The following is a 19,235-nucleotide window of genomic DNA, read 5'->3' on the forward strand; positions in this document are numbered from 1 at the left end:
GAAATTATATATTTATAGTAGGTATAATAAATAATGCATATTATTATATATTATATATTACATAATATACATAATATATATATATATTTGCCATGTTGCCCAGGCTGGACTCCAACTCCTTCTCCCATTCTGAATATATATATTATGTATATAATACAATATAATAGCCTTGCTTTAAAAAAATTGAATGCTTTTTCTCCTTTAATCTCTCCTTTAATCTTTTCATACGAAGAATTACATTAATTGATTTGACTTGCTTGTATTTAATCAACCTTGAATTCCTTCAATGAACTCAGGTCATGTTATATTTTTTTTTTGGACACTGCTAGATATTTTCACATATGTTCATAAAGTAAGAGTAACAGAACATTTTCATTTATTTTAATTTCCTTATCAGATTTTAGACAAAGTTAGACTCATAAGAGGAACTGGAGAGTGTTCTTTTTCTATATGCCAAAAGAATGGGTAGAATTAGAGCAATGGTTCTCAACTGAGGGCAATTTTACCCCTTAAGGGACATTTGAAAATATCTGGGACATTTTAGGTTGTCAAAATAAGGGAGGTGCTACTGACATCTAGTGAGTGGAGGTCAGGGATGCGGTTGAACATCCTGCAATGCACAAGACAGTGCCTCACTTCCCCCAACAAAGAACTCTAGCTAACTCCAAATGTTAATAGTGCTGAGGGTGTGAGTTCTTCTCCCATTTGAATAATCAGAATTTGTACTTGTAATTTTGTCTTTTTTCAGAGGATACTTCAAAAATTATATAAGCTTCAGTCCCCAGAGAACCAAAATATGGTGGAGGAAAGAAAGGACACTGTGAAGCAGTGGGATATGTGTGTCTGTAGGTGTATATGCAGGTGCATGGGAGGGAAAGAGAGACAGAGACAGAGACATACACATACACACAGAGGGAGACCAACTAAATACAATGGTAGAGAGAGGAAGCGAGACAGATGGGGACAAAAAGAGAGAGAGATGAACTAAAGACAATGGTAGAGAGAGGAAATGAGAGAGATTGTGTTCTGATAGAATTTTTTTTTTTTAAACCAGGTATTGCTCTGTTACCCAGGCTGTAGTGTAGTGGTGTCATCATGGCCCACTGCAGCCTTGACCTCCCCAGGCTCAGGTGATCCTCCCCCCTCAGTTTTTGTGTTTTTCTTTTTTGTGTCAAATGGGTCTTGCTGTATTGCCCAGGCAGGTCTCAAACTCCTGGGCTCAGGCTATCCTCCTGCCTCTGCCTCCCTAAGAGCTGGGATTACAGGTGTGAACCACCGTGCCCAGCCACAATTTTTCACTTTTAGTAGAGACGAGGTTTTTGCCATGTTGCCCAGGCTGGACTCCAACTCCTGGGCTCAAGCAATTCACCCTCCTTGGCCTCCCGAAGTGCTAAGATTACAGGCACGAGTCACTGAGTCAGGCCTGTACTGATATAATTCTCAAATTATCAGTTACCAAGAAACTTGCCACAAGCAATATCATCCACAATACCAAGAAACTGAAGGAGATTAATAAGTGTGGTATACAGTCTAGCAATTCTAAACCTTGGTATCTATCCTACAGAAATGGTTGCACATGTACATAAAGACATATCCCTGAAACACTGTAAAAATAAAAAACTGGAAGCAATCTATATGTTAAATCAGTAGAGTAATGGATAAAGTGTCATATACTCATATAAAAACTGTCATATACTCATAAAAAAAGCAATAAAAGGGAACTAGATTTATATGTATCAACATGGACACACGTCAAAATATATACTTTTTAATATAAAATCAAACTGTAAAACTATTCTTAGTGTATTTTTATACATTTATGTATGTATTTAATACATTGTGTTTATGTAATACGTTTGTACTCAAAATATTACTACATATTCTCTATAGAAAAAATGCATGTAAAATATAAAAATGGCCTGAAAGGACATTATACACTGCACAAGCGCATAAGAGTAGTTAACTCTGGAGGATGAAGGATAAAGAAAAAAGACTGAGAGATAAATGTCAAATGCACTAGTTTTATTTGTATTATTCTCGCTTTTAAAAAGGGAACGTAGTCATATGTTTCACACGTAATTTTTTATTTTGAAGCAGAGTCTCGCTCTGTTGCCCAGGCTGGAGTGCAGTGGCACAATCTCGGCTCACTGCGACCTCTACCTCCTGGGTTCAAGCAATTCTCATGCCTCAGCCTCCTGAGTAGCTGGGACCATAGGCACATGCCACCACGCCCAGCTAATTTTTTTGTAGTTTTAGTAGAGACAGGGTTTCGCCATGTTGGCCAGGCTGGTCTTGAACTCCTGGCCTCAAGTGATCCACCTGCCTCCCAAAGTGCTGGGATTACAAGCATGAGCCACTGCGCCCAGCCCCACATGTAATTTTTTTAAAAGTAGATCATAGGAAAGAAAAAAAAAAAAAACTAGAAGAAATGTCAAATTGCCATGTGTTAATTTTTTTGATTGTAGGAATGTGGATGAGTGGTGATTGGTTTCTGCTCTGTGCTTTCTGGATTTTCAAATTCCCTAAAATAATAACAAAAAAGCGAAAATAATTTTAATTCTAAAAAAAATTATGTCTACTAATGAAAGCAGTGGAAATGAGAACTTAAAACCAGCCTGTTTCTGGGGGAGCTCAGCAGCATCCTAGCTTGTTAGAACAATGCTGGGATGAAAGTATCACTCTAGGAGACTGATTCCAAAAGACTCATTTTATAATTTAGGTAGCTGGTTTCTGAAGTCTTACCAGTTCTGACAACTACCAATTTTCTTTCCTTTGGGAAGTAATAGGGTAGGAGAAGAAACACTCGCCCACTCCTGACGTCCTCCTAGGGCTCTGCTTATGTTCCTGGCCTTCATTGGGTAAGAAGGGCTGTGAGTTCAGAAAGCACAGACCTCCAGGAAAGGAGATTACACAGTGCTTTAGCAACTCATTCATGATCTTTCTGAAACTGAAGGTCAGTTCTTCTGGAACAATTTAATACTGTTTTCTCATTTTCTATCCTTGAAAGAGATGAAGGTCCATTCATCTTTAGGCTCTCTATTGTAACACATCACAAAGAACACTTGAAGTGTTACATTAATTCTGATGATTTTTTTGAATCTTTCCATCGGTTTCTGCACCCAATAAATAGGAATTTTAGAAAGAGACCAGTCTGTTGAGACATTGATCCAGCATATAGAAATGAAATCAGTAAAGGTGCTTAGAACCATAGCTGGTGTGTGGTAAACGCTGTTGTATTAGCTATTACTACAACCAGTTCCAATGTTAATACTACTACAGTAAGAAGCGGCAGACATTTTGATCATTTTAAACTTTTGTATGATGTGTGAAACAAATGTTTAAAAATGAAAAACTTTAGAAGCTATTCCTATCTCCAGCAGAAGTCTGCTGTATGGGGTTTTAGTTCCCCTGTGGGAGGGGCACTAGTTTTCCTCAGACCCCTAATCCCTGCCTAGATCTGTTCCACCAATTCTTTAACAAGGTTGTTTAGAAAGTGTGTGGTTTTGTTCAGTGTTTGGGAGGTGCAGGTGGCGGGGATGGAATGGGACTTGGTCCTGGGTACCAAGGACTTGAGTTTTAGCATCTGCCTTCTTCCCTCCCTTTCAGGCCATGAGGGTTCACTTATTCACTTTATGAGTTTTCCAAAAGCAAAAGTAATATGCCCTCAGTTAGAGATGGTCTCACGGGGTTCTATTACATGCATCTTTGTTCCGATTTCTTGTGGCACCATTATCAAGAGCTTGGAGTGAAGCCAAAAAAGAGACCATAGAAGATAGTTGTTATGGTCTGAATGTTTGTGTCCCTTCAAAATTTATATGTTGAAACTTAACCCCCATTATGATGGTATTAGGAGGTGGGAGCTTTGGGAAGTGATTAGGTCATGAGGGCAGAGCCCCCATAAATAGGATCAGTGCCCTTATAAGAGGCTACAGAGACGAAAGCTCTTCCTCTCCCCCATGGTAGGACACAGTGAGAAGGCACTGTCTATGAGGATGTAAGCCCTCACCAGACACCAAATCTGCTGGTTCCTTGATCTTGGACCTCTCAAGCTCTAGAACTGCTAGAAATAAATTTCTATTTTTATAAGCTACACAGTCTATGGTATTTTCTTAGAGCAGCCCAACCCAAAAGTATTAAAACAGTGTATTGTGACAGTGAGGTGAAATATATGTATAATCCTTGACCCTGCCGATTTCTGTCAACTTTTTATTTGTGTCAGTTTTTAAAGTTCCTGCAGAATTGGAAGGCTGTCACTCAAAATGGCCCTGCTTACTTACTCTTTGGTCAGTAGAAAATTAAATACAATTGCTTTGCCATGCCTATTAGCTGATGACTGACTTTAAGCCCTGAAAAGTAGCATTGGCTCTGTTGTGGCTCACTCGTTAATTAGCATCAAATTCAGGTTAATTGATATTTTATTTCCAAAGATCTCTCTCTGCCTTGTTAAAACCACCTCTTTCAAGATGGTTTGCAAAAGTGGAATTAAATAATCGAGATGTGGCAAGATAATGTGTATACTCTGACAGGGGCATGAAATTTTCAAAGTGTTAAAAAGCACTGAGCTAGTATAGTTTGCCAGAGCATCTTTGGTTCATGCTAACTTCCAGTCATACAGAATCCAAAAAAGAGAAATATTTAAATCAAGAATGGTACATTTGTTTAATGGAATACTATGTGATTACTTAAAACTACATCACAGAAAAATAGTTAATGGCAAGGAAAGTTATTCATAATATATTAAGTGGGGGAAAGAGGTATATATAGTACAATTTGTGCAGTATCATCCTTTTTTTTTTTTTTTTTTTTTTTGAGACGGAGTCTCGCTCTGTTGCCCAAGCTGGAGTGCACTGGCCAGATCTCAGCTCACTGCAAGCTCCGCCTCCCGGGTTTACGCCATTCTCCAGCCTCAGCCTCCCGAGTAGCTGGGACTACAGGCGCCCGCCACCTGGCCCAGCTAGTTTTTTGTATTTTTTAGTAGAGACGGGGTTTCACCGTGTTAGCCAGGATGGTCTTCATCTCCTGACCTTGTGATCCGCCCGTCTCGGCCTCCCAAAGTGCTGGGATCACAGGCTTGAGCCACTGCGCCCGGCCAGTATCATCCTTTTTTAAAACAAAAGGCGCATACCATATGTACAAGTATACAAGAAAAAAATATGTCAAAATACACACCAAAATTTTAACAATGATTAGTCCGGGTAGAGAAATTATAAGTTTTTCCTTTGCATGTGTTTGTTTTTCTGTGTGTTTTCCCAAATTTTCTGCATTTAACACGTGTTGCTATGGTAACCAGAGCTAAAACCAGTAACATTTCCTTTTTAAAAGGATGGCATTACAGCATGACTGAGTAGCTTTAAAACTTGTAGAGCGTCTACATTTGTGGAGTCATCACAAGTTCAGGAACTCATTCTCAAATTTCAAGTTTAGAAACACAATTCGATTAGTTCACTAAAGACTAATCACATAGAAGGAATACATTCTAATGTTTGATAGCACAGTAGACTGACTATAGTTAACAATTATCTATTGTATTTTTCAAAATAGCTAGAAGATTTGAAAGGGACCCATCACATAGACATTATAAATACCCTGAGTTAATTATTACATCGCCTATGCATGTAACAAAATTGCACATGTAACGCATTAATATGTACAAACATATATATTCAAAAAATAATTTTTAAAAAGCTGAGGGGGAAAGAACAAATTTTAAAAAGCTGGAGGGGAAAGAACGAATTAAACTTTAACAGAAAGTTAATTACAAAGATAAGTAGAAATTATGAAATCAAAAGCCAACAATAGCAAAAATCAACAGGTTGTTCCTTTAAAAAGATTAATGAAACATACGTCACCTCTACTAGATTAAGAAATGAGAGGAAGAAATGAACAACTTAACAGTATCAGTGTGAAAGAGGAAGCATCACCACAGATGCTACAAACATTAATGGATATTAACACATAACTTCATGTAATAAATTTGACAACTTAGATGAAATGGACAAATTACTTGAAAAACACAACCTATTAAAACTGACTCAAGAAGACAGAGAAAACCTGAAATTATTTAATCATGCTATTTACACAGCTACTTCAGAGGCTGCAAATCTTATAATGCGGGATTTCTTGGCTCCTTACCCCTCTCCTGTGGGATCTAGGAAATAAATGTTGCTATTGATTGCCAAAAAAGGGAAGGAAGAAAAAGGGCTGATCATTGTACAAAAATGATGACTAGCTCCCTGCCCTCAGCTCCCATTACTAATGTCTATAATTCTTATGTATCAGGGTAGACTCCCCTAAATGTAAGTACTTCATCAAACAATCTGACTTTTCTAGTTCTTGAAGCAGAACCTTTACTTTCCAAAAAATTCATGCTAGCAATGCAGTGAAGGACAGTATTGTGCTCTCCTGAGCACTGAGTTTTTTCATTACTGCTCGCCATTTGAACAGTTTAAAAATTATTCTTTATTTTTGTTGCAGTCTCACCAATGCACCTTAACGTAGCAGTTTCTCATTGTCTGAATTAGTACCCTGGGTTCTTCGTCCTTATGTCCAAGAAAATTAAGGAACATGGACACAAAGGTGGGGTTGCAGCAAAAGTTATTAGAGTGAAAGAAAGAAAAGCTCCTCTCCACATTGGAGAGGGCAGTCGGAGTGGACTACCAAGTTGTAGTAAAGACGTCAGGGTTTTTATAAACGGATTACTGAGGAGAGGGTGTCTTATTTTCCTAGGGCCTGAAGATTTAGTTGGGACCAGGTGTGCTACCCGCATAGAGCAGAGTTTCTATCAGCCTTTACCCAATTCCTTGATCACATAAGCAGGCTTTTAGTTTGTGTTGCTCTGTGCTTTGTGTCGCTTAAGCTTCTGTGTCTGTTCCCAGATATTTTTTTGCAGCTGCAGACCTCCCCCCCACCCTCCCTGCATAAGTTTCTAGCTTCCCTATCTTAGTGTGCCTAAAGGGAAAGGAATGTACTTATTAAGGCCCCCAGTTTTTACTGGGGCCCATTGTATGAGTATGAAGTCGAGACTCCCCCACTCCTTCTGTGCTTGTTTATCTGTGTTTAGAGCTGTCTATCTGTCCAGGTGCAACCTGAGGTTTTCCTAAGGTTGTTTTATTTTTTGCCTGTTGCTGTGACTTTTCAGGCAGGCTGCTTCTGCAGTCTGAATTTTTTCATGATTTTCCTTTCCGTCTCTCTCATTTTCATTTGCATTTAAGAAAATTTCCAGTAACTACAAGTTCACATGCTTTTTACTTACTCTAATTTTTTCTGTTATAACTTTTGGAGAGAGCAGAGTCCTTCTGTGAGAGGAAGAAGCAGGGACCTGGAAAAGGAGCTTTGTTGTAGGAGTCAGGAATCAGGGTTCTACTGTAACAGCTTTCTAAGTGGCCTTCCACTTCCACATTTGGTTCCCTCTAATCCATTTTCCACGCAGCAACCAGAATGATTATTTTAAAATTTTAAGGCCAGGCACTGTGGTTCATGCCTGTAATGCCAGCACTTCGGGACGCTGAGGAGGGCGGATCACTCAAGGTCAGGAGTTACAGACCAGCCTGGTCAAAATGGTGAAAGCCCGTCTCTACTAAAAATACAAAAATTAGCCAGACGTGGTGGCATGCGCCTGTAATCCCAACTATTCAGGAGGTTGAGGCAGGTGAATCGCTTGAACCAGGGAGGCAGTGGTTGCAGTGAGCTGAGGTGGCACTACTGCACTCTCAGCCTGGGAAACTGGGTGAGACTGTCTCAAGAAAAAAACAAATAAAAAAATAAAAAATAAAAGTTTTAATCAGATCATGGCCCTCTCCTGCTTAAAACTATGCAATGGCTTTCCACTGCTTTAAAAATAAAATTCGGGCTTTTCCACGATGGACAAGGTTCTGCTATGCAACCTTGTTCACTGCTCTGCAGCCACACGGGCCTTCCCACCTCAGAGCTTTCGTCCTTACTGGAATGTTCCAGCAAAATTCTTTTGCCTGGGGTGCTCTTTTCTCAGATGCCACAGTTTCCTCTTGTCCTTCAGGGTTTATCTTAAACATCACCACCTCTAAGAGACCTTCCGTACCTCCCACCCATCAGGTTCATTTTGTTTTCTTCCTAACACCTGTCACAGTCTGAAATTATCCTAATCATTTGTTGTGTCAACCTTAAGTAGTGAAATTTATAAAATAACATTAAGTAGAGTTTATTCTAACGCAAAGCTTGAGGACAGCCACCTGGAAACACCAACTCCAAACAAATAAGGTCAATGTTCCAAAGTGAAGTTAAGGTTTCATTTACGTAGGCAGAAGCAGAGAAGGTTCAGCAGGAGTACATTTTCAATACAAGACCAAAGCATAAAACACAGCGACTAGATTAGTTATAGATATCTCCATTCCAAGGAGGATAACTATATTAATCTATGAAGAGGGATAGTGATCTGAGGGGGTCTTACCTCTGTCTCTGTTTGGTCTTCCTGATTATTTACAGGAAAAAACAAGGCAGACATTGCAGCTGTACGCCATAGGACTCAGGCCCCGTAGCCACATTCTTCGCAAGGCTCTGAATAATTTCAAGTTCCAACAGCTTTAAGTTGGAATTTTTTAATTTCAGTTGATTCACTTGTTCTTTTCCTGTCTCCCACAACAGAAAATAAGTTCCCAGGGATGCAACCTTGGCAGGCTTCTAAACTGCCACGGCTCCAGTTTCTTGTAGGTTAGACATTATTAGTTGAAGGAAAGATCTAGGCAGGCCTCGGTGCGCCGCCTCCTCTTTAATGCGAGGGCTTACTAGATGAATGTGAGCAGACGGAAGCAGAACCACCCTGTTAATGAAGGCTGCGCATTCTAGCTCAGGGATTTCTAGAAACTTCGGGGGCGGAAGTTTAACCAGAGAATTAGGAGGCAAGGAGCAGAGAAGCAATGAGGATAACCTGTGCAGTGTAGTCGTTCCACGAGTTTGAGAACGCCTAGCACGATGCCTTCACGGAGCGTCGGGCAGAGTTATTTGAGAGTATTTCTTTTTCGGGGTTTTTGAGACAGGGACCTGATTTGAAGCAACGGGGAAGAAAACCAAGAGGACGAAGAGCCAAGGATGGGCGTGCCCGGGAGCTCTCAGGCGGGCACCTGGAAGGGGTGGGAGCAAGCAGGGCCTAACGTACCCCTGGCCTTGGCGGCCCTGGACGCCCCTGGTGCCCCCCACAGCTGCCTCCCACCACACATGACTGAGGCTCGGGAAGCAATAAAGTGGCTTTCAAAATACTAAATGCAATTGACATCTTTTCCTGAGTGGAAAAAAAAAAAAAGGATCTGAATGCTGAAATATACAGAGAAGAAACTCCCGTTGCCACGTCCCCCGAGGTCCCCACTCAGTCCCGTCTGCTGCTCCGCCCTTAGTCGGGCCCTAGTTCTGCGAGGCGGAGAGCAGGAGGCGCTGGGTGGGCCCGCTGACGCTCCGGATCTGAACTGCGCAGGCGCGGCGCGAGATCGCGGGAGCGAGCGCGCGGGAGCAGTTCGCGGCAGTTCGCGCGGGAGCCGGGCGCTGGGGCGCTTGGGCGCCTGGGCTGCCGGACGGTGGGAACGGAAGTCGCTGTGGGGCGCTGAGAAAGCCAGGATGGCGACTCCAAGCAAGAAGACGTCAACTCCAAGCCCCCAGGCTTCCAAGAGAGCTCTCCCGAGAGACCCTTCGTCGGAGGTCCCGAGCAAGAGGAAGAATCCGGCCCCGCAGCTGCCGCTGGTGCAGTCGTCCGGGCCTTTCGTGGAGGGCTCTATCGTCCGTATCTCGATGGAGAACTTCCTGTGAGTGGCCGGGAGGCCGCGCCGCGGGTGTGGAGGCGTGCGGTCCAGCAGGCCCCGGGGCGCCGGCTGCGCGCGGGCGTGGGCGTGTGGGTGTGTACCTGGCTTGTGGGTCTGGCCTTGAATTCGTGCCGGGGTTCCCATGAGGATTTTTCTACGAAGGCTGTGGAGATTGACGTGTATGATGTAGATGTGTGCCTTACGTGATGTGGTTTTTAAATTTAGTCCGCCAAGGTTTTCCAAAAGCGTCTTGTAGCAGGTAGTAGTTGTACGAGGGAGTAGGTCTCTGCCCGCTGGGAGTCGCGATCCATAGCGGCCCTGGTCTGTAATTCACAGAAGTATTGTCCCCGGGAATTTACGAGGAGGCAACAGTTAATTCGGCGTGGTGGGGATGCTGTGGCAGATTCTTAGGGTAGGCATTTGCCACAGAGGAGTAGATAAGACGGTAAAGGTTGTTTGGGATGGGAGGTTACAAGTACAAAAAAATTAAACCTTCCTGGCAATTGTTGGATCTTGACCCTTGACCCCTTGACCCCTCTAAACCCAGCTTTCTTCCCTGGTTCCTCCCTCTCTCCTTCAGACAACTAGTTATCACTTTAGAATTTAGTAAGTTTTAAATATATCATGTATTTGCCTAGCACCTCACAGTGAATCTGTTCCAAGTCGTCTTTTTTTTTTTTTGAGACGGAGTTTCGCTCTTGTCGCCCACGGTGGATGGAGTGCTGTGGCGCTACCTCGGCCCGCTGCAACTTCTGCCTCTCGGTTTCAGGCTCCTGGGTCAGCCTCCCGAGTAGCTGGGACTGTAGGTGCGCGCCACCACGCCCGGCTAATTTTTGTTTTTGAGACGGAATCTCATACTGTCGTCCGGGCTGGAGGATAGTGGCGCAATCTCGGCCCACTGCAACCTCCGCCTCCCAGTTTCAAGCGATTCTCCTGCCTCACCGAGTAGCTGGGATTACAGGCACCCCCCACCACGCCCAGCAATTTTTTTGTTGTTGTTGTTGTATTTTTAGTAGACACGGGGTTTCACCATGCTGACCAGGCTGATCTGGAACTTTTGACTTCAGGGGATCTGCACGCCCCCATGGTGCTGGGATTATAGGCGTGAGCCACCGTGTCCGGCCTGAAGTCTTTTTTAAACTTGCACATAGTGGCATAAGGATAACAGAATTGTATTTTAACAATACTACCTTTTTTGTTTTCAGGCACCTGTTGTGTGCCAGGTACACAGTGCACTCATTCTTTCTTCATAACAACTCTATCTTGATAATTTCCATTGCTGAAAGAAGCTCAGTAGGTTGTTTTGCCCAGTTTTACACAGCTGTTAAGTAGTTGCATTGCTATTTGAATCCAGATCAGGAAAGATAAATGTAATCAAATGAGTTAGATACCATAACAACATATATATCAGGATCCTTCACAAAGGATGAAGTGGTTAGTTTTGTCCACGAGTATGAGAAAGGGCTTTGTAGAGAAGATATGAAAGTCTTTGTTCTTGCTCTGTTGCCCACGCTGGAGCTCAGTGGCATGATCAGGGCTCAGTGAAGCCTGTACCTCCCCTTCTCAAGTGATCCTCCTACCTCAGCCTTTCAGGTAGCTGGGACTATAGGCGCATACCATACCTGGCTAATGTTTTAAAAATTTTTTGTAGAGATGGGGTGTCACCATGTTGCCCAGGCAAGTCTCGAACTTCTGGGCTCAAGCAACTCACCTCGGCCTCCCAAAGTGCTGGGATTACAGGCGTGAGCCACTGCACCCGCCTGAGAAGATAGGAAAGTCTTAAAAGAAGTGAAGAGCATTGAAGACAGAAGGAACTGTCTGAAATAGTTTGGTATATTTAGAAAGTGTCAAGTGTTTTAGTAAGGCAAGAGGATAGGATGTGAGTGAGTATTTGGACAGGGTAAGCAACCATTGAGAGACCTGTATGTTTACTATGCTAAGAAGTTCCAGCAGCATCCTGTAGGCAGCCACGGTGTGTTTTCAACAGGGAATGACATGTGTTTTATGTTATTCTGGAAGCACTGTGGAGGATGATTTAGAAAGGGTGCAAGATTGGAAGCAAAAAGACAATACGAAGGCAAGAGATGATCAGAGTGTGAAGGAATGAGATTTGGCAGGATCCAGCTACAGAATAATTGAGGCATGGGGGAAAGGGAGGAATGCAGCATTTTTCCCAGGTGTTTGCCTTAGCTAATTGGTCAGATGCTATTCAGAAGAGAGAGCAGTTTGAGGAGAATAATAAATGCCTCTTAGATCCTGTGATTTGAAGTTTCCTTTGGAGTATCTAAGAGAGATGTTCTATAGGCAGAATATAAGAGTCTGGAGCTTAGAGGAAAGTATGAACGGATGAGAGATTTGGGAGTCATGCATACAGGTGATTGATGAAGTTGCAGAACTGGTTATGATTGCTCAATAGGAATTATAAATTGAAGGACTAGAAGACCATGTACAGGGTCTTGGGAGAATGCCTGCTTTTAAGGGTGAAACGAGGAAGGACTCAAAGCCAGAAGGAACTATTCAGGGAGGTAAGATGAAAACAATGGGAGGCAATTATCAGAGAAGCCAAGGAAAAACAATGTTTCAAAAATATCACCTGCTACATTGAAGTCAGATAGCGGGGTTGAAAAGAGCCCACTGTATTTAGCAATTGAGGAATCTTTGACCTTTTAATGAAGCAGTGGAAGCAGAAAACTTTGCAGGCCATAGAAGAATGAATGAGGGTGAGAAAGTAAAACTTGGATGTAAAGAGAAGAAAGAAAAAGTAGCTGGAAGTGCAGAGGTTGGTGAGATATTATTGTTTATTTTAATGAGGGGCCTTTGAGTTTTAGGCAAGAGGTAGAGAAAGGTGGGCTTGGAGAATTAGCAAGGAAATAAGAGGGGTAGTCAGATAATTTAAATGGCCTGGAAGAGAGTAGGGAGTGAACCAAGTCAAATGGAGTTGGGAGTGGAGGGAGAGACTTGGAGGCTGAAGGAATAACACACGCAAAGACTTAAGAGAAATAAGGAATTACAGTCACAAAACTGAAAGAAGTACATTATAGGTAGAATTTAGAGGTCTGAGTAGAAAATAGGGAAGGGAGATAAAAAGTAGAAAAAGATGAAACTCAGCTATGATAGGTCCTCCTTTTTCTTTAATTTTTCTTTTTTAACAAGTGACATCAGATTTACAGTTCTACCAGCATTACTTAGTGATTGATTGGATGATGGAGTGGTGGTTTGGGTGGAGTCAAAAGCAATAAAAGAACCAAAGATGATGCAAAACTAATGCCGAGGTTTCTGATTTGGGCAATGGTGTCAATGATAATACCATTCACTAAGAGACCGCAAGAGTGATTTTGGATGGGAAAGATGGTGGGTTTAGTTTTAAATGTGTTAAGTTTAAGTTGACTGTTGTGGGACATTCAAATAGCGTTATTGAGGTGATCATTGCACATAGAGGTCATCTGGACTACTTTCAGCATGTAGATAGTATTCAAAGACTTGTAGAAAGAGGGAATCATTGAGGCCATAGAGAATACATGAGATACCTTGTGAAGTATATGGAATGATAAGAAGGTGGGTCTTTACCAATAGCTCTTTCAGAGGGAGCTCAGAGGAAAGGAAGCTCATAATAAGGGAATTCCCCATAAATACATCATAGAGTCAGAAGAACGATTTTAAACAGTGCAGAGGCTTGATTTGGGTAGTTGAAGGCAAGAAAAATCCCCCCGCCCAACCCCGCCGAAAAAAAAAAAATACAGGAGCTTTGTTTTTGGCTACTCTCCCTATTTATAATATTGATGCATATCTTATAGGCCAGAACTTCTCATGCTTTTTCCTGTTCAGTTTTCTTAAATACCAGTTACATCATTGTTTTAGTATAGCATTCACACAGAGATTTCACAACAGGAAATCCAAGTGTTAAAAGAATGGGACTTCATGTGTTGAGAGTAAGAAGTTCTATGTCAGATAATTTTCTACATTTCTGAAGTTCCCAAACTGGTTTTATTGTAACCATTATAAAGAGCTCTTTTGGGACCCAGGTGCTAGCAGAACAAAATGGCTAAAAAGATATAGCACATGCTGTGTAGAGGTATGGGATTAGCAAACCTGCCAGAAAATACTTCTTTTCCACCTGTATTTTGATTACCACCTGACATTTCAAAATCATTATTTTCTTAAAATATTAATGTGTGCTTGGTTATTTATATACTTAGCAGGTGAATAGCAGGCTAAGCATTTATTCATGAGGAATTAGTTGGCAGCTTCCTGAGAGCTAACTGAAATGCTGTGGACAAAGGACACTTTTTATGGGTTCAAATTAAGAGTATTCAAAGGCGAGTTAAAAGAATGTCTGAGTCAGAGTTTGTTTCACATTTTGTCATAATTGTCACTAGTCACTAATAAAGATTAGATGCTAACTGTGATTAGAATACTAGACAACTTTCAACTTTTGTTTGTTTTGTAGGTTGGTGTGTCTCTGTGATACCTAGGCTGGCCTTGACCTCCTAGGCTCAACTGGTCCTCTGGCCTCAGCCTCCCTCATAGCTGGGACTATAGGCACATACCATGGTGCCTGGCTTGGAAAATAATTTTTAAAAGTTAATAAAATGGAACCTTTGGGTTGAGATATATCTTCAGTTTTGTAATTAAAAATTTGCTTAGATTGTTTGAAATATTAAAATATGAATAACCATTAAGCATTATAATTTAAAAGAAATATGAATGTAAAATTCAGATTTAAGGTAAGTCATGGCCTCTCCTATAAAATTTGTTTTAAAATTATTTTGTGTAATATCTTTGATATAGTGTCCAGTGTTTTGTAATTATTAAAAAAGAACAAAGTATCAAACTTCACTTTTTTCAGCAAACTTTTGAAGAAACTATATGAAATTATATTCTTTAGTTATGCATTACTGCCTTTTCATTTCTTCTATTGGTAGATTTTCTTTCTAAAGTTGTTTATTGAAAACCTATTAAAAAATTAAATTTGCAAGGTTAGCTAGTTTTTAGAGGAATTTGAGGAATCTCATAAATAATGTAAAGCAAGAAAAAGTGGTTTTGTATCTCTCCTTAGTAATTTCATCTCTTTATAATTCAGAACATATGATATTTGTGAAGTATCTCCTGGACCCCACTTGAATATGATCATTGGAGCCAATGGAACAGGGAAGTCGAGCATTGTGTGTGCCATTTGCCTTGGTTTAGCTGGGAAACCTGCTTTCATGGGACGAGCGGATAAGGTGAGTTAACATAATTACTTTTTAAGAAAATTCAGAACTATTAATTGCTTTTAGTAACATCAATTTCTACACCTCAGTTCCTTGGGTATAGCAAACTTAATAGTGCGTGAATGTAAGGAATAAATTTGGCAGGTAAAGAAACTGGAAGGAGATTTTCATTTCTAGAAGTATTTTGGACGATAATGCTAGAGGATTCTCCAAGTCCCTTACACCTAAAATGCTAGAAATGATGCCTTTTTTTTTTAAATGCAGCACTTGTCTTGTGGAACAGTAGAGTAAATTTAGAAAGGGCAGAAACAAAATCCAGTCATATGTTGCTTAATGATGGGGATATATTCTGAGAAAATGCATCTTTAGACAATTTTGTCATTGTGTGAGCATAATAGAGAGTATTTACACAAACCTAGATGGTATAGCCTACTATCCACTTAGGCTATATGGTGTAGCCTATTGCTCCTAGACTACACTCCTGTAGAGCATGTTACTGTACTGAATACTGTGGACAGTTGTAACACAATGGCCTACATTGTACTTATGTAAACATCTCTAAATATAGAAAAGGTACAGTAAAAATACAGTGTAAAAGATAAAAATGGTACACCTGTGTAGGGCACTTAATCATATTCATGAGAGTGGGTGGCGGAAAAATACTGCCCGAACAGGGAGGGAGTCTTGAGAAAGGAGGAGGAGGAGGAGATAAGAAACAGATACAAAAAATGAGATCATTAAAAATGACAAAACGTTGGCTGGGTGTGGTAGCTCACGCCTGTAATCCCAGCACTTTGTGAGGCCATGGTCAGGATCTGGCCAACATGGTGAAACCCTGTCTCTATTAAAACTGCAAAAATTAGCCAGGCATGGTGGCGGGTGCCTGTAATCCCAGCTACTCGGGAGGCTGAGGCAGGAGAATTGCTTGAACCCTGGAGGTGGAGGTTATAGTGAGCCGAGATCACGCTGTTGCACTCCAGCCTGGGCAACAAGAGCGAGACTCTGTCTCAAGAAAAATAAAATAAAAATCACAAAATGAAATGGTAGAAATATGTGCAGATATAAGCACACTAATTATAAATGATCTAAACTCATTATAAAGTCTGTTAGAATGGAGAAATGAAACAATGTTTAGTTCTTTTGTTTTTAATAAGCATATCTAAAATAAAGTGTTACAGAAAAGTTAAGAGTGAAAGGATGAAAAAAAATACATGCCAGGCAAATATACAAAAGAAAGTAGGTGTAGCTGGATTAATACTAGGCAAGACAGACTTTAGAGCAAAAAGTCTTTTTAGAGATAATAGTGGTCATTAAACACTGACGAAAGTTTTAATTCACTAGAAGATAATTCAGTTCCCAACTCACTTTATAATCTAGCTCCAAAATGTATAGGCAAAATCTGCGGAATGCTAACAAGCAGTTGACATATCCATAACTGTACTGGGAGAGCTATCAATAATAGTAGATCAATCAGATAAAAAAATTAGACTACAAAAGATTTGAACAATAAAGTTAAGCTTGAACTAATGGCTATATTATAAAAAGTACACTCAACAATTGGAGACTCTGCATTCTTTTCAAGCACAAGTTAACATTTCTAAAAGTTAATTGTATACTGAGTCATAAAGCAAGTGTCAAAATATTTCAAGAAATGGACACCACATAGACCATATACTGACCACAATGCTATTAAGATAGAAATAATAACAAAAAATTAAAATTTAATGGACGGTTACAAAATGGAAGCAAATTCCCCTTAAGATTATAAATTATTTAAAATGTGTATGCGTGTGTTTAGTGCTATATGGGAGACATTTATTAGGTAGAAGATACTTTTCTCTGTTAATAACTAACCTTGTGACCTTGAGCAATTATCTGAACTTCAGTTTTTCTTCATTTCAAAGATGGGAGAGTTGGAACAGATAGCATCCAAGGACCAACTGAGATTTTTATGAATATTGATATATAGTTTTTTAATTATCAGATCATTTAATCCCTATCTCTTTGTAATGGTCTGTTGGATTGTACTCCAGGGGCTGTACAGTAGGAATGAATTGGCTATAACAATTTTTACTAACTTTTTCATGTTGATTTTTGTCATGAAAACACATCTCTTCTCATCTTTGAGTGATAGGATTTTTAAGGAGGCTGTGGAGTGCAGTGTTTCCTAGATGACAGGTTGCAGCCCTTTGAGTGCACAGCTGTATTTATGGGATGCCCAAGTTCTCAGCAAGAATATTTAATTTATTTTTGTTTAAATGCTAATATAAAAATATAACAAAAACATACTCTACACCACATGTATGGATACTTTATGATAAGAACTGCCTCCTGACTTTTTTTTTTCCTCCTCATTGGTACCAAGTATTTTAATTCTTGCAAGCTAATAAGCAGATAGCATTCCTACATAGATGTCCTTGTTTCCCTGTGAGGAAACAGGCAGGTTAAGCAACTGTCCAATGTCTAACAACTTGTATGTGATGGGGTTGAGATTTGAACCTAGATAGTAGATGTTAAAATCTGTACTTTTAAGTATTAGGCTATACCTGGTGGTTACAAGATAAGGCTTTTTTTTTTTTCCTTCATCTTTCTGGGACTCAGCTTTATCATCTATAAAATGAATGTATACTTCAAGGTTGCTTATGAGTGTTAAATGAGAAAATACATGTTTAGATGTTTAGTGCTTAGCACAACAGTATATAGTAAATGCTTGATAAATGCTAGCTGTTGTCATCACTGTCATCACTATTAAAAAAGTTACTTGCGAGGTGTATTTTCTACCTTTTTTAATATTTATCACTTATTTATAGACTGATTTAAGATCCAGTCTGATTTTTTTAGGCTCAGACTTTGTTTTCGGGCTTAGACTCATAAGCATATAGAAACTGGCACAGATATGTCTACTTTATCATGTAAATTTCAATTGTATTGCTCCTTTTAAAACGATGCTTGGTGGCAATTACATCATTAAGAGGATAGGTAATATTAGCATGGTTGTTAATATTTCACCTGCGCGACTGTAGGAAGTCTTCAATGGCAATAAGGAGGTTTGAGTGCTCAGTGGTTATACTATAGGACGTGTTTTCCCACAGGCATTTTCTCTTCTCTCTGGGTGTTTAATATAGTGTCCAAGTACACAGGCTGTGGAGCCAGATTTCCTGGGTTCAGATCCTTTTTCTGGCACTTACTGGCTTTGTCACGAAGTTTGTAAGAGGCTATGGAGTGCATAGGAGTTCAATAAATTTTACCTAATATTATTATTGTTGTTATTTGTGGGAGGGAACAATGGAGGAACCCAGATCTGGGAGGGATACCTTAGAAAGTGACGGGAGTGCACATATAAGTGGTACCTGAAAAAATCTTAATTTGACAAATAATAATGACTGCTAAATCTCGGATTGTTAACCTGGGAATGTCATTACACAGCTCACTTTCTTTTTTATGTCTTAGGTTGGTTTTTTTGTGAAGAGAGGATGTTCCAGAGGCATGGTTGAAATTGAATTGTAAGTGTTAGAAGTGCTAAAACTCCTTTTTCCTATAAAATTCTTAGTTTATATTCATGTTTTTCTGATGATTAGAAAAGAGTATTAATATAGTATTATGGCATAAATATTGGAAATAATATTTAAAGAATAATTAATCCAGATAAGTAAGTGGTTTAAAAAATATATTTTTAAAACTTAAATTGTAGGCCATCTGTGATGGCTCACTCCTGTAATCTGAGCACTTTGGGGAGGCTGAGGTGGGTAGATCACCTGAGATCAGGAGTTGGAGACCAGCCTGGCCAACATGAGGAAGCCCCGTTTCTCCTAAAAATAGAAAAATTATCTAGGCGCATGCCTGTAATCCCAGCTACTGGGGAGTCTGAGGCAGGAGAATTGCTGGAACCTGGGAGGCAAAGGTTACAGTGAGCTGAGATGGCGCCACTGCACTCCAGCCGGGGAGACAGAGCTAGACTCTGCCCCCCGTCCCCCCCAAAAAAAACAAAAACAAAAAAAACTTGTGAGAGTTTTATTTAAAAAAAATTATCAGGGAAATAAGTTTATAGCAGGTAATGAAATAGAACTATATTAAGTAGTCATGATGAAGTTGCAATGTTTTTCACAAATTTAAAGTATCTGGGTTTTTTTTTTTTGTTTTTTGGTTTTTTTTTTTTTTTTTGGCTGATCTTGAAAGTAATAGTTGCTTGTTTTTAAAAAATGCAAACAATGTAGAAGTGTATAATGTTGAAAATAAAAGCCTTCTTGCTATTATTCCTAAT

General features: G+C 40.0%; 1 protein-coding gene across 2 annotated transcripts in view; it reads left to right on the forward strand.

Annotated features, from left to right (window-relative positions):
* The first annotated feature begins 9,479 nt into the window (after window positions 1-9,479).
* Window positions 9,480-19,235, forward strand: part of SMC5 (structural maintenance of chromosomes 5) — a 104,574-nt gene continuing 94,818 nt past the window's right edge. For both annotated transcript variants that reach the window (XM_015117868.3, XM_015117869.3), the window contains exons 1-3: window positions 9,480-9,767; window positions 14,845-14,986; window positions 18,425-18,477. In XM_015117868.3, coding sequence (XP_014973354.2) covers window positions 9,583-9,767; window positions 14,845-14,986; window positions 18,425-18,477 — 380 coding nt within the window. In that variant the 5' untranslated portion in view covers window positions 9,480-9,582. The remainder of the gene's footprint in view (window positions 9,768-14,844; window positions 14,987-18,424; window positions 18,478-19,235) is intronic.

This window comes from Macaca mulatta, chromosome 15, assembly GCF_049350105.2.
Source record: "Macaca mulatta isolate MMU2019108-1 chromosome 15, T2T-MMU8v2.0, whole genome shotgun sequence".
Classification (NCBI taxonomy): Eukaryota; Metazoa; Chordata; class Mammalia; order Primates; family Cercopithecidae; genus Macaca; species Macaca mulatta.